This window comes from Pseudochaenichthys georgianus, unplaced genomic scaffold (genome assembly GCF_902827115.2).
Source record: "Pseudochaenichthys georgianus unplaced genomic scaffold, fPseGeo1.2 scaffold_612_arrow_ctg1, whole genome shotgun sequence".
Taxonomy (NCBI): domain Eukaryota; kingdom Metazoa; phylum Chordata; class Actinopteri; order Perciformes; family Channichthyidae; genus Pseudochaenichthys; species Pseudochaenichthys georgianus.
This window is the reverse complement of record NW_027263170.1, coordinates 372-15,735: the sequence shown is the minus strand read 5'-3', so window position 1 is coordinate 15,735 and position 15,364 is coordinate 372. Positions and strand designations below refer to the sequence as shown.

At 41.9% G+C, this 15,364-nt stretch overlaps 1 protein-coding gene across 1 annotated transcript in view; it reads left to right on the top strand.

The window, feature by feature from the left end:
- LOC117443439 (dedicator of cytokinesis protein 3-like) overlaps positions 1 to 12,900 on the top strand; it is a gene marked incomplete at its 3' end in the record, with an annotated part of 49,053 nt that extends 36,153 nt beyond the window's left edge. The window contains exons 4-5 of the mRNA XM_034079425.1: positions 9,666 to 9,814; positions 12,817 to 12,900. Of these exons, the coding sequence (XP_033935316.1) occupies positions 9,666 to 9,814; positions 12,817 to 12,900 (233 nt within the window). The remainder of the gene's footprint in view (positions 1 to 9,665; positions 9,815 to 12,816) is intronic.
- Between the last annotated feature and the right edge of the window lie 2,464 nt (positions 12,901 to 15,364).

Below are 15,364 nucleotides of genomic sequence, written 5' to 3'. Positions count from 1 at the left end.
ACTCGTCTCCACTGTTTGTCTCTACTCGTCTCCACTGTTTTTCTCTACTCGTCTCCACCGTTTGTCTCTACTCGTCTCCACTGTTTGTCTCTACTCGTCTCCTCTGTTTGTCTCTACTCGTCTCCACTCTTGTCTCTACTCGTCTCCACTGTTTGTCTCTACTCGTCTCCACTGTTTGTCTCTACTCGTCTCTACTCGTCTCCACTGTTTGTCTCTACTCGTCTCCACTGTTTGTCTCTACTCGTCTCTACTCGTCTCCACTGTTTGTCTCTACTCGTCTCTACTCGTCTCCACTGTTTGTCTCTACTTGTCTCCACTGTTTGTCTCTACTCGTCTCCACTGTTTGTCTCTACTCGTCTCCACTGTTTGTCTCTACTCGTCTCCACTGTTTGTCTCTACTCGTCTCCACTGTTTGTCTCTACTCGTCTCTACTCGTCTCCACTGTTTGTCTCTACTTGTCTACCCACTGTTTGTCTCTACTCGTCTCCACTGTTTGTCTCTACTCATCTCCACTGGTTGTCTCTACTGCGCTCCACCGTTTGTCTCTACTCGTCTCCACTGTTTGTCTCTACTCGTCTCCACTCTTGTCTCTACTCCGTCTCCACTGTTTGTCTCTACTCGTCTCCACTGTTTGTCTCTACTTGTCTCCACTGTTTGTCTCTACTCGTCTCCACTTTTGTCTCTACTCGTCTCCACTGTTTGTCTTTACTTGTCTCCACTGTTTGTCTCTACTCGTCTCTACTCGTCTCCACTGTTTGTCTCTACTTTCTCCACTGTTTGTCTCTACTCGTCTCCACTGTTTGTCTCTACTCGTCTCCACTGTTTGTCTCTACTCGTCTCCACTGGTTGTCTCTACTCGTCTCCACCGTTGTCTCTACTCGTCTCCACTGTTTGTCTCTACTCGTCTCTACTCAGTCTCCACTGTTTGTCTCTACTCTTCTCCACTGTTTGTCTCTACTCGTCTCCACTGTTTGTCTCTACTCATCTCCACTGTTTGTCTCTACTCGTCTCCACCGTTTGTCTCTACTCGTCTCCACTGTTTGTCTCTACTCGTCTCCACTACTCGTCTCCACTGTTTGTCTCTACTCGTCTCCACTGTTTGTCTCTACTCGTCTCCACTGTTTGTCTCTACTTGTCTCCACTGTTTGTCCTCTACTCGTCTCCACTGTTTGTCTCTACTCGTCTCCACTGTTTGTCTCTACTTGTCTCCACTGTTTGTCTCTACTCGTCTCCACTGTTTGTCTCTACTCGTCTCCACTGTTTGTCTCTACTTGTCTCCACTGTTTGTCTCTACTCGTCTCCCACTGTTTGTCTCTACTCGTCTCCACTGTTTGTCTTTACTCGTCTTCACTGTTTGTCTCTACTCGTCTCCACTTGTTTGTCTTTACTCGTCTCCACTGTTTGTCTCTACTCGTCTCCACTGTTGTCTCTACTCGTCTCCACTGTTTGTCTCCACTCGTCTCCACTTGTTTTGTCTCCCCACCTCGTCTCCACTGTTTGTCTCTTACTCGTCTCCACTGTTTGTCTCTACTCGTCTCCACTGTTTGTCTCTACTCGTCTCCCTGTTTGTCTTACTCGTCTCCATGTTTGTCTCTACTCGTCTCCACTGTTTGTCTCTACTCGTCTCCACTGTTTGTTCTCTACTCGTCTCCACTGTTGTCTCTACGTGTCTCCACTGTTTGTCTCTACGTGTCTCCACTGTTTGTGCTCTACTCGTCTCTACTCGTCTCCACTGTTTGTCTCTACTCGTCTCCACTGTTTGTCTCTACTCGTCTCCACTTTTGTCTCTCTACTCGTCTCCACTGTTTGTCTCTACTCGTCTCCACTGTTTGTCTCTACGTGTCTCCACGGTTTGTCTCTACTCGTCTCCACTGTTTGTCTCTACTCGGTCTCCACTGTGTGTGGGTCTCTACTCGTCTCCACTGTTTTGTCTCTACTCGTCGCCACTGTTTGTCTCTACTCGTCTCCACTGTTTGTCTCCACTCGTCTCCACTGTTTTGTCTCCACTCGTCTCCACTGTTTGTCTCCACTCGTCTCCACTGTTTGTCTCCACTCGTCGCCACTGTTTGTCTCTACTTTCTCGACCTCTCTGTGGTATATTTTAAGAATTTACTTTCCATCCTTTGGCGTTTTTAGTGGATAATTCATGTGACTTTATATATATACTGATGAGTCTTAGGGACTGTGATGTTGTGTGGTGGTTGTGTGTGTGTGTGTGTGTGTGTGTGTGTATTGTGTGTGTGTGTGTGCTCCCTCAGCGTTTGGACGGTGTGAAGATGAAGCAGAATGTCTGCTAATGGCTCCGAGGTGTTGGAGAGTCCCCTCTGATTTAGGCGATGTCACTTCCTGTTAGCAGGCTTCAAACCGGTGACTTCCTGAAAGTAATCGGTGGGATAGAGACTGTGCAATGTTTTCAGTTAACTGTTCTGCGTGTTTTCTCACTTGGAGATGTACGCCCTCGCTTAAAGACGACTTACTCTGCTCATTTCGTGCATCTCATGCTCAAACGCTCTTTTATTCAGTAGGTTTTTTCTGCAAAGACTAAAATCCCAAAGTTCCGGAACATAGTGACGTCACTACGGAACACTGAGCAAACCAAATGAAAAAAAACTGCTGGATCGAGCTAATTGTGCAGCATTTTTTAACGTGAAAGAAGAAGAATTCCATTGCCATTTCTACACTGTAGCTTATGTGCATATGACAATAAAACCTTTGAATGTGAATTTGAAAAAGCATCACAAGCGATCAACCCACAGACAGATCTCTTCCAGCAGCCTTTTACGGATCGTTAAGCATCCTTCAGAGCATTGTTTTGGTTTTACAGCCCATTGTATCCAATGTGAACACAACAACAGACTGTTCTTTACATTTGTATTTTTCTTAACCCTGTGCAAACTCTTGCTTTTCTATCCTGAGCTTCACTCCTTTGGGTATGTATTTTATTTTCCTTTTACATCGACAACATTCAGTGCAAAATAAGAAACACACGTTGTCTCCTGGTCCTCCTGGCCTCGTGCTTTTCTCGTCAGAAAGGTGTGAAACTGCAGCAGGATGTCGCTAAGGGAGGAGAGGTGTTGCAAATGTCCGGTTAGATGTGCCAGCTGTCAGCAGAGATGCTCCTGTTGCCCTTGGAGACAGCATCCTCTCACCCACAGCTATTACAAAACATTGCTGTACATTTGAAAGAAATGCTGCTCCAAAACCAAGTAAATGAATAATGAAAATATTGTGTTTTCGCCTTTAATAAGTTCAAACATCTGCCAATAGAACTAGTGAAAGTAGCGTGGTAAGATTCCTTGAAGTAAGAAGGGATATTGAGACAAAACACTTCTTATTAGCTGGGAGAACTAGTTCTGAACTGGATTGAACCAGAAACAGGACATGTAGTGTTACAAGATGAGCCAGAAAAGCTCAACGTTTCTGATCTAAGTTGGCGATTTTCCAATTAAAATGTGTTTTCTAAAATCAAGTAAGATTTATTTTGTGAAAGAAGATATTTACGAACACAGCAGCTTAAAAAGAACCTTGTTTCATCTTAGATATAACTCAAGAGTCTTTGAGTTAACAAGAAGATGCATTGTCTCAAAAACAAGACCCTCTGTCTCACTGCGTAGTTCCTTCTGAAGTTATTATGTCGAACATCAAGTTAAGGACATATTCTGACTCGAGATTAGACGAATATACTTGAGTTTTTAAAGTTGTTGTGGTGAAAAAAAGCTGTGTGTAGACGCAGCAGCGATGTTATGATGGTCTGTCAGAGAGAGGAACTCTTTATCTCAAGTCTCTCTGACTGTAAAGCCAAAGGCCAAGAGCAGAGTTGTATTTCTGCAGCTGAACACCATCTTTGTTTGTTTGTTTATTTTATTTAAAGGACAGTGCACATTAATTCACATTGCTGTAAATGAGCCAGTATTAGCCAGCAGGCTAATGTTCAACTGTTGTCCTTGGCAAGATGTTAACTGACCACAACAAGACTAGAAAATAAAAACATAATTAAATAGAGTACAGCAGACAACATCAGTACACCAATAAATAAATAGCAGTACAACAATAAATAGGAACAGTAGTACAACAATAGAGAGGAACAAACAAACATGCAAACAGATGAAATATCATCATACCTTGATTCAGTTAAAAGTGTTCACATTTGTGATTGTTTAAAAGCCAGTTCTTATGATTGCGGTTAATGTATGATAGGAGGGTGTTATTCCTGATCTGCATGGTATCGTGTTCCAGAGTGTAGATGCCCTCACAGAGAAACAGTGTGTGCCAAAGGAACTGGACCTAAGAGGGACTACACAGTCCCCTCTTAGGGCAGACCTTGTGGTTCTGCTGTTTGAATTGCTCTGCTGTATAAAAGTGCAGAGTGGTGTGGGGGGGGGGGTGCCTTGCCGTTTAGCATTTTAAAAATGAGACATGCATCAGTGTGTTTTTAGTATATTTTCCCAGCTGAGCAGGTTATGTTTGTCCAGGATTTTGCAATGGTGGTATAGGCTTTGGTTTTTGTCAAAAACTTTGAGAGCTTTCTGTTTGTGCTCAGAAACGCTTCATCTCATTGTGTTCGCTCCTGAACCTAACGTCCAATGAAACAGCAGCGTGTCCAACCTGCTCCGTTATCTGAGATCCACCCGGCTGCTTTTCAGAGCGTGAGGTGGTAACGATGGGTAAACGGTGGTGTGTGTGTGTGTGTCTGTGTGTGTGTGTGTGTGGTGTGTGTGTGAGGTGTGTGTGTGTGTGTGTGGTGTGTGTGTGTGTGTGTGTGTGTAATGTGACTGTGAGAGAGAGGGACAGAGAGATAGACAGTGAATGTGAGAGATAGAGGGACAGAGACAGGGACAGCGAAAAACGTTTATTTCGCTGTGAGAAAGTATGTGAAGAATAGAGGATGGAATATGAGTCTGTCTAACATCTGTGTGCGTGTGTGTGTGTGTGTTTGTGTGTGTGTGTGTGTTCCCGCAGGATGTGAAGGTGTGATTGCTCACTTTAGTCGAGGGAGAGAGGCATGGGGAGACTTAAAATCCACAAGTAGTCGACAGAAAAGAGATTTCCACTCTGCAAAATAAAAGAAAGATTGTGTATTTTCCTCTCAAAGAGAGACCGATCGGGCAATTCCTCAGAGAAGCACCATTTATATCTATCTGTGGAGAGAGGGTTGTATTTGAAGAAGGTGGAGAGGAGACTCTGCCGTCCTATTGGTCGAGCTGGAGCGCCTGTTGATTAGCTGATTAAGTCAGAAGAGTTCATTCTCAATCTTAATCAATCTTTATTTATTTATACATTTAAAACAACCTCAGTGGACAGGGAAACGATGCAATATAGAATAACACAAAAGGAGTACAATAATAAAAAACCAGAGGAAAGGCACACCAACTAGAAACATATAATATAGAATGTCAACATGTGATGTTCAACGAGAAGTCAAAGCCAGTGAGAATTGCTCCTATCACAATGTTGGTTTTAGAGAAACCAGACGGATGGCACTTCATCCTCAGACTCCATGTTGCCTCAAAAGCTGCTTCTGTTTTTATATCATGCTCCAAAGTAAAGGTGTAACCATCTCAGTGAGGCAGTTGTTGTGAGAGAGTTATAATGGGATTTTTTTTAAACTGTTGAAACGTTTTGTCAGCTTCTATGAGACTCTGTGGCGTTTAGAAATGATTGTTTCCTGAAGTTCAACAGTTATAACACTTCCACAAATAAGACAGTCAAAACCAAATGTTCAATTGTTTCTATTTGTTATTAGCGGTAGAGGAGGTGGATGATTTTCTTTTGTTCCAATGCTAAATGACCTATATGAGCACAATAAAAGCATTACAGCACACAGGGTGATACAGAACAGAGTATAATTAACGAGATACATATTGAAAGTAAAGACTCAATCGTCCCATAATGCCCCAGCTGAAACAGAATTCCCTGTCTTGTGATTTCCCAACATGTGACTCATTTAGTAAAGAAATTGATTATACATGTATTTTAGTATTGCTTGCTCTTTGAAACACATGCTCCCAAGTTGAATATGTATTTATCCCTCAGAGTGTGTACAGAGAGCATTAGTGTGTGTCCAGGGGGCTTCTGTTCAACAGCTAATGTTCAACAGATGCTGGGCAGAACTGCTGTGTGTCACTGTTGCTAGGAAACTAGTGAAAACCAATTTGTAGAAGCGGCAATCTTTGGCAAAAATGCGTCAGTGTTTTTATCCCCGAGTGCTTAATCCCTCAGCAGGGGTCCCAACAGGAAGTGCAGGGAGAAGGACTTCCCTGAGGACACATTAACTCACAGTTTTATTATAATGTATAAACAGGAAACACACCTCTTTAAAATGACACCATATTTGAAAAAGCCCTATTTTACTCACTGCAGAAAGAAGTACAGTTTTCCCTCAGGGGTGGGTGTTTTCTGTCGGCAGTGTAAATTATGCTGAGCTGGCTTTAAAGAGTCCTCTCCTGCTGATGTTCAGGTGTATATCAGTATGTAGTGTCTCTACTTTAAAGTAGTCCTCTCCTGCTGATGTTCAGGGGTATATCAGTATGCAGTGTCTCTACTTTAAAAGAGTCCTCTCCTGCTGATGTTCAGGTGTATATTAGTATGTAGTGTCTCTACTTTAAAGAGTCCTCTCCTGCTGATGTTCAGGTGTATATCAGGATGTAGTGTCTCTACTTTAAAGAGTCCTCTCCTGCTGATGTTCAGGTGTATATCAGTATGCAGTGTCTCTACTTTAAAGAGTCCTCTCCTGCTGATGTTCAGGTGTAATATTAGTATGTAGTGTCTCTACTTTAAAGAGTCCTCTCCTGCTGATGTTCAGGTGTATATCAGGATGTAGTGTCTCTACTTTAAAGAGTCCTCTCCTGCTGATGTGCAGGTGTATATTAGTATGTAGTGTCTCTACTTTAAAGAGTCCTCTCCTGCTGATGTTCAGGTGTATATCAGTATGTAGTGTCTCTACTTTAAAGAGTCCTCTCCTGCTCCTCTACGTTTAGAGATTTAGGGTCTTTCCTGCACTTATTCCTGGCTTATGTTTTTTTCCCAGCATGCACTGGGAGAAGACTGGTCGATATTCTTTTAGAGCTGCGTCAACAAACTCTGTGCTTTCTTATTTCCTAAAAACAGTTCCTCCTCCTCTGCAGCCACAGTTATATAATGACACAGATGCATCTCCTCCAAACACAGAGATAAACACACATGCACACGCACACACACACACACACACACACACACACACACACACACACACACACACCAGACTCACTCACACACACACACACGTGCACACACTTACAGCACGTTCACACACACGCACGCGTACACACGCACTCGTTGACGCGACGCTCACACACACGGCACGGAGTGCACACACACGCACGCGTGCAGCGCACACCACACACACACACCACACACACTTACACACACACACACACATGCACACACTTACACACTTGCACACACACACGCACGCGTACACACGCACACACGCACACACACACACACACGCTCGCACACACACTCACGCGTGCGTCTCACACACACCACGCAGCACACACACACACACTCACTCACGCACGCACTCACACACACACGACACACACCCACACACACACACACACACACATACACATACACATACACAACACACACTACACCACACACACACACACACACCACACACACACACACACACACACACACACACACACACACACACACACACACAACACACACACACACACACACACACCACACACACACACACACACACACCCACACCCACACACACAGATAATATATACTGAAGACAGTAAATTGAGATGCTTCAGACACGCTGCATATATGTGTGCAATTATGTATGCATTCATTACAACTCATATTCCTGTGTGTGTACAGTCAGCAACTATGTAGTGAACACACATGTGATCACAACCAGGCATACAGAGACCAGCCTGGTAAAAAATGGCGTGTGTACGTTTACAGATAACATTTGTTTTCGACGTGTCTCAAACATGTCTATTCAAACACTGACAAAGTTAGATGGAAATCCAGGACCATGTTGTGGTCTTTCTGATATAAAAAATTACAAACAATAACTTATTTTAAGGTATTACAATGTAAATAAAAGTAAAGTAAATAGATGTTAGTAAGAAATAAAAGATATGTATACAGTATTGTCATGGCTTGTATCCACTCAGAACGTCTCTATACTGTGTGATGTGTGCTACTTAATACTTGATATACTTACCTTTTTGTCATATACTGTAAGAAGTGTGTATGTGCGTGCGTGCGTGTGTGTGTGACACCTGCCCCTTAAGAGCAAATGCTGCCTTCCTAGCGTCCTGAGAAGAACTGAGCGGACATTTAGCTGAGGTCTGCAGGGTACATTAGAGCGCTAATAATAGAACTAACTATAGGGGAAAGTGTGTGTGTGTGTGTGTGTGTGTGTGTGGTGTGTGTGTGTGTGTGTGTGTGTGTGTGTGTGTGTGTGTGTGGTGTTGTGTGTGTGTGTGTGTGTGTGTGGTGTGTGTGTGTGGTGTGTGTGTGTGTGTGTGTGTGTGTGTGTGTGTGGCCTAGCATTACTATACTTGTGGGGACCTAAATATGTTTACACAGTCACGTGTGGGGACTCACCTCCCTTATGGGGACAAAATGGAGGTCCCCATGAGGGAGATCATTAATTTGAGGGTGAAGACTTGGTTAGGGTTAGGCATGTGTTGGATAAGGTTAGGATAAGTCTCCAGGAAATGCATGTAAGTCAATGTAATGTCCCCTGAAGTGAGGTATACATCGTGTGTGTGTGTGTGTGTGTGTGTGTGTGGGGTGCTGTCTCAGTTGTAACACCACACTATTAACCTGTAGTCTAATCGGTGCTGACCTTGTTTTAGAGAAGCCTCCAGAGACCCCAGAGGAGTCTGAATGTGCATTAAAAATGTGATTAAACACTTTAAGGCAACGAGCAATCGATTTCCTTCTAGATCAAATGGATTAATCATGATTTCTTTCCTCAATTGAAAAAGGGGACAATACCCATTAAAAGTCTGTTATTGAGCCTATTCAGCGTTCGGGATTTTAAACTGCAAAAAAAAAAGTCACTTCTCAATTTTAAGAAACTAGAACTTCGGGTATTTTTCTATTGAAATATTACACATGTTCAACCTAGAACATATCGATTAGACCAAAGCTGACAGGAGGCAAACAACTGCAAAGTAAGTGTTTCGTTCAACAGGCAAATCAAGACGTGGATCCCTAACAATTAAACACACAATATGTCATATCTGCTGCCATTGACCTCTCAATCAAAACACCAGGAAAAGAGTTCTGCAGTGTTGTGAAGTACTGAAGGATCATGGGAGTTGTAGTCTTCATCCCATATTGTCCCCACAGTCTGCTTCTTCTTAACCTTTCCTCTTTAGGAGCTGAATCATCCAGTTCAAATATAAACAGATACACACACTTTGCAACATGTAGTTAAGACAGGTATGTGGCTGAGAACTGCATCAAAAGTCAATTTATGACAACTTCTGTGCAAAAGATAACAACACAATAACGCTTGAGGTGCCAAAAGATTACGACTTACTCCGCATGAATTGGACAACAGATGAGTGTAATATCTCCCTCTTTCTCCCCCTCTCTCCCCTCGTTCTCCCCCTCTCCCCCGTCTGCCCCCCCCCCTCCATCAGAAACACAAGGTGGACCTGTTCTATAAGGTGCGTCACGTGATGCTGGAGCTGCTGGACCTGAGGAGGCAGATGCTGTCGGGTCACCTGACGCAGGAGCAGAGCCGAGACGTGAAGAGACACATCACTGTGAGGCTGGACTGGGGCAACGAGTGAGGACACACACACACGCACGCACACACACACACACACACACACACACACACACACACACACACACACACACACACACACACACACACACACACACACACACACGCACACGCACACGCACACACACTGTACACACACTGACAGGTGTTGATATAGATTTAAAGAGAAGAGAAGTCATGGATGATCCTGCGGTCCTGTGTCCTGGATCGCGAGCGCTGGATCTTGAGTCGTGGCTGTGGTCCTGGATCATCGGTCCTGGATGGATATCCTCGTGGATTCATCTTCCTATTATACACACATGCATTTCCAAACATTTGGACTACCTATGTTGCAAATATATTATCTTTTCAATTTACACACGGCATCTATTGCACGTCTGTCCGTCCTGGGAGAGGGATCCCTCCTCTGTTGCTCTCCCTGAGGTTTCTCCCATTTTTCCCTTTAAACTGGGTTTTCTTTGGAAGTGTTTCCTTGTACGATGTGAGGGTCTGAGGACAGAGGGTGTCGTATTGTCATACTGATATTCTGTACACACTGTGAAGACCACTGAGACAAATGTAACATTTGTGATATTGGGCTATATAAATAAACATTGATTGATTGATTGAAGTTGAGATTGAAAATGTATATGCGCTTATCCATTTAAGGGTTAATATGCAAGACAAACATAAAGAAGCATTTGTTAAATAAGTGATAAAGTCATAAAGATGTTGATGGTTATACAAGATGTCTAATATTCTAACACAAATCAACTGATGAATGCAATGTTAGAACAAATACATAGATGTTAATAGTTGGGATTATACATATATTTAAATGCAAAAAGACACACACGTCTTTTGTTCTCGTGTTAGGAGCACAAACTGTATTTAACAAAAGGATGTGAGGCAGGAATATCAGTGGCTGCAAAGGCTCATGGGAGATTGTCAAAGAGCTGATGGAAAACAAAGGAAAAGGAGAGAAATTTACCTGGGATTGAGTTATTTAACCTGGAGATATGAAAGGTGTGCAACCCAGACCTGAAGCAGCTTAATGTTTCCTCTGGAGTCTCGCTCAAACACAATTAACCTCCTCTGCCACCGAACACGCAGAAATAAAACCTTTCGTTTTTAAATCACAGTTACAGAAACCGTTTACTGCGTCTTTAAGAGCCGGGTCGAAGGTCAGCTGCTTTTGTGATTGGACAGAAAGTAATCCTCAGGAACAATAACCCCCCGAGGCAGCATCTAAAATTACTTACACTGAACAAAAATATAAACGCAACACTTTTGTTTTTGCTCCCAATTTTCATGAGATGAACTCAAAGATCTAAAACATTTTCTATAAACACAAAATAACCATTTCTCTCAAATATTATTCACAAATCTGAAAAGATCTGTGATAGTGAGCACTTCTCCTTTGCCGAGATAATCCATCCCACCTCACAGGCGTGGCATATCAAGATGCTGATTAGACAGCATGATTATTGCACAGGTGGGCCTTAGGCTGGCCACAATAAAAGGCCACTCTGAAACGTGCAGTTTTGCTTTATTGGGGGGGTCTGGGGGGGTCCGGAGACCAGTCAGTATCTGGTGTGAGGGGTAGGATTTTAGGGGTGAGGGGGTAGAATTTCATCTCTCTAAATATATGGCGTTGTGGCAGCAAATGCATTCATAAGGAGCAGCCTCTTCTGGGTTTAAAAGTGAAATCTACCAGGAGGGGGTCCATTATTCACAAATACAAGTTTGATTGTATAGAAGTCTCTGAGAAAATGAGCCTTGCTTAAGAAATAATTGTCCTGATTGAGACAATGAGTGAATTGTCTCGATCTCAAAAGTATGTTTCAATGGTCATTTGGTACATTATAGCCCTCTTTTAAACCAGACGATAAAGAACAGGTCAGATTGAATAGAAGTCTATGAGAAAATTAGCCTTGCTTAAGTAAACATTTTCCTGATGAGTTTTATGCCCTCAATCTCTAGTTTTAAGTCTTCTTCAACACAGCACAATTTTCATTTAGTAGTTTATAACCCTCTTTAAAATAGACAACAAATCAGAGTAGGCAGAGCAAGTCAGATTGAATAGAAGTATATGAGAAAATGAACCAACTTCTCACTTGATTTCTTACCTCAGTAAACCTTGTCCTGATGAGTTTATGGTCTCAATCTCTAGTCTTAGGTCTTCTTCAATACAGCTTGATGTTCATTTAGTAAATTATGGTCCAAATATGTATTTCAACCATAACCCTTTCACAGTTTTTTATTAACTTTATCAAAGTGAGGCATAACATTTTGGTCGCCTAAAATGTCTTTCGATTTTGGGTACTTTTTTTATTTTATTTATTTATTTGTTAATCAACACTCTATGTGTTTACATTTTGTTTTATAATCCCCATTAATATGATTATTATTCATATATCATTTTGTATCTATTTCCATTCTAGTACTTTTGTAGTTAAATGTGTTTTTATTTTTTTTATTATTTAAATGTGTTTTTATTTTTTTAGTACTGCTTTCGAGTTTAAGACATGTTTCTATGTTATATTTTATTCATAATATGATTGTAGTTTGAACAATACATGCACGGTCACTACAGGTCAATAAATAATAAGTAAATTAATCTTTAGATCTTGTATTGTACATTTGTTTTTGTTGCTGTTGTGTAATAGAAGCTTCAAATGAAGAACCAAGTGAGTCTAGTCCAAACTGAACGACATGTTTACTTTGTATTAATATATTTATTAATTTAACAGTTTCCAACAAGAACGGTGGAAGACGGAGGAAATGCACTCGACATACTCGTATTCATTTCTATATCAAAACAGGAAGGAGCAAAAGCAGGACATATACTTACACTTTTTTACTTCAACATTTGACCCTTAACTTCTGTCAAGAAGCAAATAAACAAATGTTTGTATTGCCTTAAATAAAAGAAGTTACAACAGTTGCAAACTATTGTCAACATAGAATGAATGTTATCTGCGTAGATGAATGTTTAAATGATCTCCTCCTCTCTCTTTCAGACACATGGGTCTGGACCTGGTGCCAGGAAGGAGTTTGAGATGGTGGATGAAGACCAGATCAGCGTGTCAGATCTTTATAAGATGGTAAGTTCAAAATACAATTCATATATGTTTGTGGGGGAAACTTCTGAAGCAATTGGAAACAGGACTCAGAGAGGCACGAGGAGAGCTGGAGCTTTGATGGCAAACACTGACGGTTTATTTGGAGCCTCGGCCAGAGAGACATGTGGTGTGTCATGAGTTGCCAAACCAATTCTGAAGAACTCTTCTGTAGCTCCAGGTTTGAACTAGTTCGGAGTGTAATAATCAACATTCTTTATCAGCGAGACTAAACATTATGGACCCTGAATCTAACTAGAGCTCTCGTCCATAGAAAATAATGTGCGCCAGGGAACCTTCGTCCCTGAACAGCAGGGGCTGTTCTAGGGGGGGGGGCAAGGGGGGCCAGTGCCCCCCTAACACTGACCTCTGACCCCCCTGTGCCCCCCCTAACAATGCATTTTTTTTTTATGTATATTTTCTGGTACTCGGTTTGCCAAAAACCGCAGGATTTTGTTGCTGTAATGTGAGATTGTGCAGACACCCTTATGTAAAGTAGAGATGTAACTGTTCATTGTCTTTATTTTTATATAAATATGGTGTTAGTGCAAACATTGCTCTATAACAGGGGTGACCAAACCAGTCGATCGCGATCGACCGGTCGATCGCAGCGAGATTCCCAGTCGATCGCGAGATGTGTCTAAAAATAGAACAACAATATTCTGTTTTATCGTTAATGTCCTGTAACATAATCTTCCCGTGCCAGAATAATGCACTTGAACGCACCAAAGCTTTGTGATTGGCCGGCGTGACCCCATGTGTGGGGGCGTGGCTGGTGGGCAGTGGGCACTATTTCGCTGACGTTCTCCGTGTCAACAGGAGTGACAGTCTGCACACAAACAAGACCGCAATTATGGCAGAAGCAAAAAAGCCCAAAATATATTAATTTTCACTCCGAGTGGGAGGATGATCATTTTTGTATCTATTCCAATTCAAAGTCCATCTGTCTCATCTGCAATGCGAGCGTGGCTTTATCGAAGAAGGGTAATTTAGGAGCGGCATTTCAAAACAGTGCACAAACGCTACGAGACGGAATTCCCTCCTAATTCTGCCCTACGCTCCAAAAGGGGAGGGGCCTGAAAGGACAGCTAAATGCACAGCAGTCCATTTCACCTGGCCCAACAACAAGAGCAAGGCTGCTACCATAGCATCTTATCGTGTCAGTCACATTCTTGCAAAACACATGAAGTCTTTCAAAGACGGCGAAATTGTGAAGAAAGCTTTCTTGGAGGCTGCCGACGCGCTTTTGGGGGGACAGTAAAAAATAACAGAAGCATTTCAACAGGTTTTTGATATAATACAAACTCAAGTTAGATACCGTTATTAATCAGGTGTAAGTTTTAGTTTGTTTGAACTTATTCATTATAATTATTGTACAAAATGGTATAAGAATGCAAACTTAAATTGATTATAGTCTATTATCAATTCAGGTTAAGAAACTAGTGTTGCTTGCATCCTATTTTAAAAGGCATTTCTTTTTATACTCGACTAAAATGCAACAAAAAAGGGTTTTGGATTCTATTAATTTGTCTTTTTTATTGCACTTTGGCAGCAGACTCCTGTGTAGCTTCAGATCTGAGTTGTCTTATTAGTAAGCCTCATTTATACTTTTGTAGCAACACTATTTTTATATAATGGCAAATAAAGGGTTCAGAGTCTTTTCTTTTTTCCCTGTGTCATATGTGGCAGCACTGTTCAATGTTTCTTAAACATTACCCACTGTAGTACGTCACGTGTGAATAAACTCCAACTCTGTATCAACAACACTGCTGTGTAACTTCAGTTAAATACTTGTATGTGTGTAGATTAGAAAGAGGTAAAATAAAGGATCTGCAGTATTTTATGGAGTATTAAAGGTCAGTTTTATACAAGTAGTGTGTATTTACCTGGCAGTAGGCTGTCAGTAATGGCTACGCCTCTCTATTTGGACTGGTAGATCTCCGTAGACTGGCAACTTTAAAAGTAGCTCTCGGTTCAAAAAAGGTTGGGCACCCCTGCTCTATAACTTAAGCTGAAGCTAAGAGTAATAACTATAAGATCTATCTGAAATAAATAAGTGTACTGAAACAAATACCAATAACTGTATTGCATTGTTTTATTATGCGCAATTACTTCATACTGTCTAGTTCTCTTTTTCGTCCTGCATTTATTGTGCCCCCCTCAGAAAATAACTGGCCCCCCAGTGGCCCCCCCAGTCAAATTGGTCTAGAACCGCCACTGCTGAACAGTAAACTACCTCATGACGGCTTGTGCTTGGTCATAGACTGGCAACAACAATGCGCCCAAGCTCCTCCTCCTTAAGAGAGATAGCAGCAATACCCAAGGCCGTAGACCTATGCCGTGGGAAAGGAGACAGTGAAGAGAGAAAACGATGAACTGGGACGAAGGTTGAATACCTAAGCAAATGATTCCCTAACAATGTTAATAATTGAGTTTTTGGGAGAAAGGG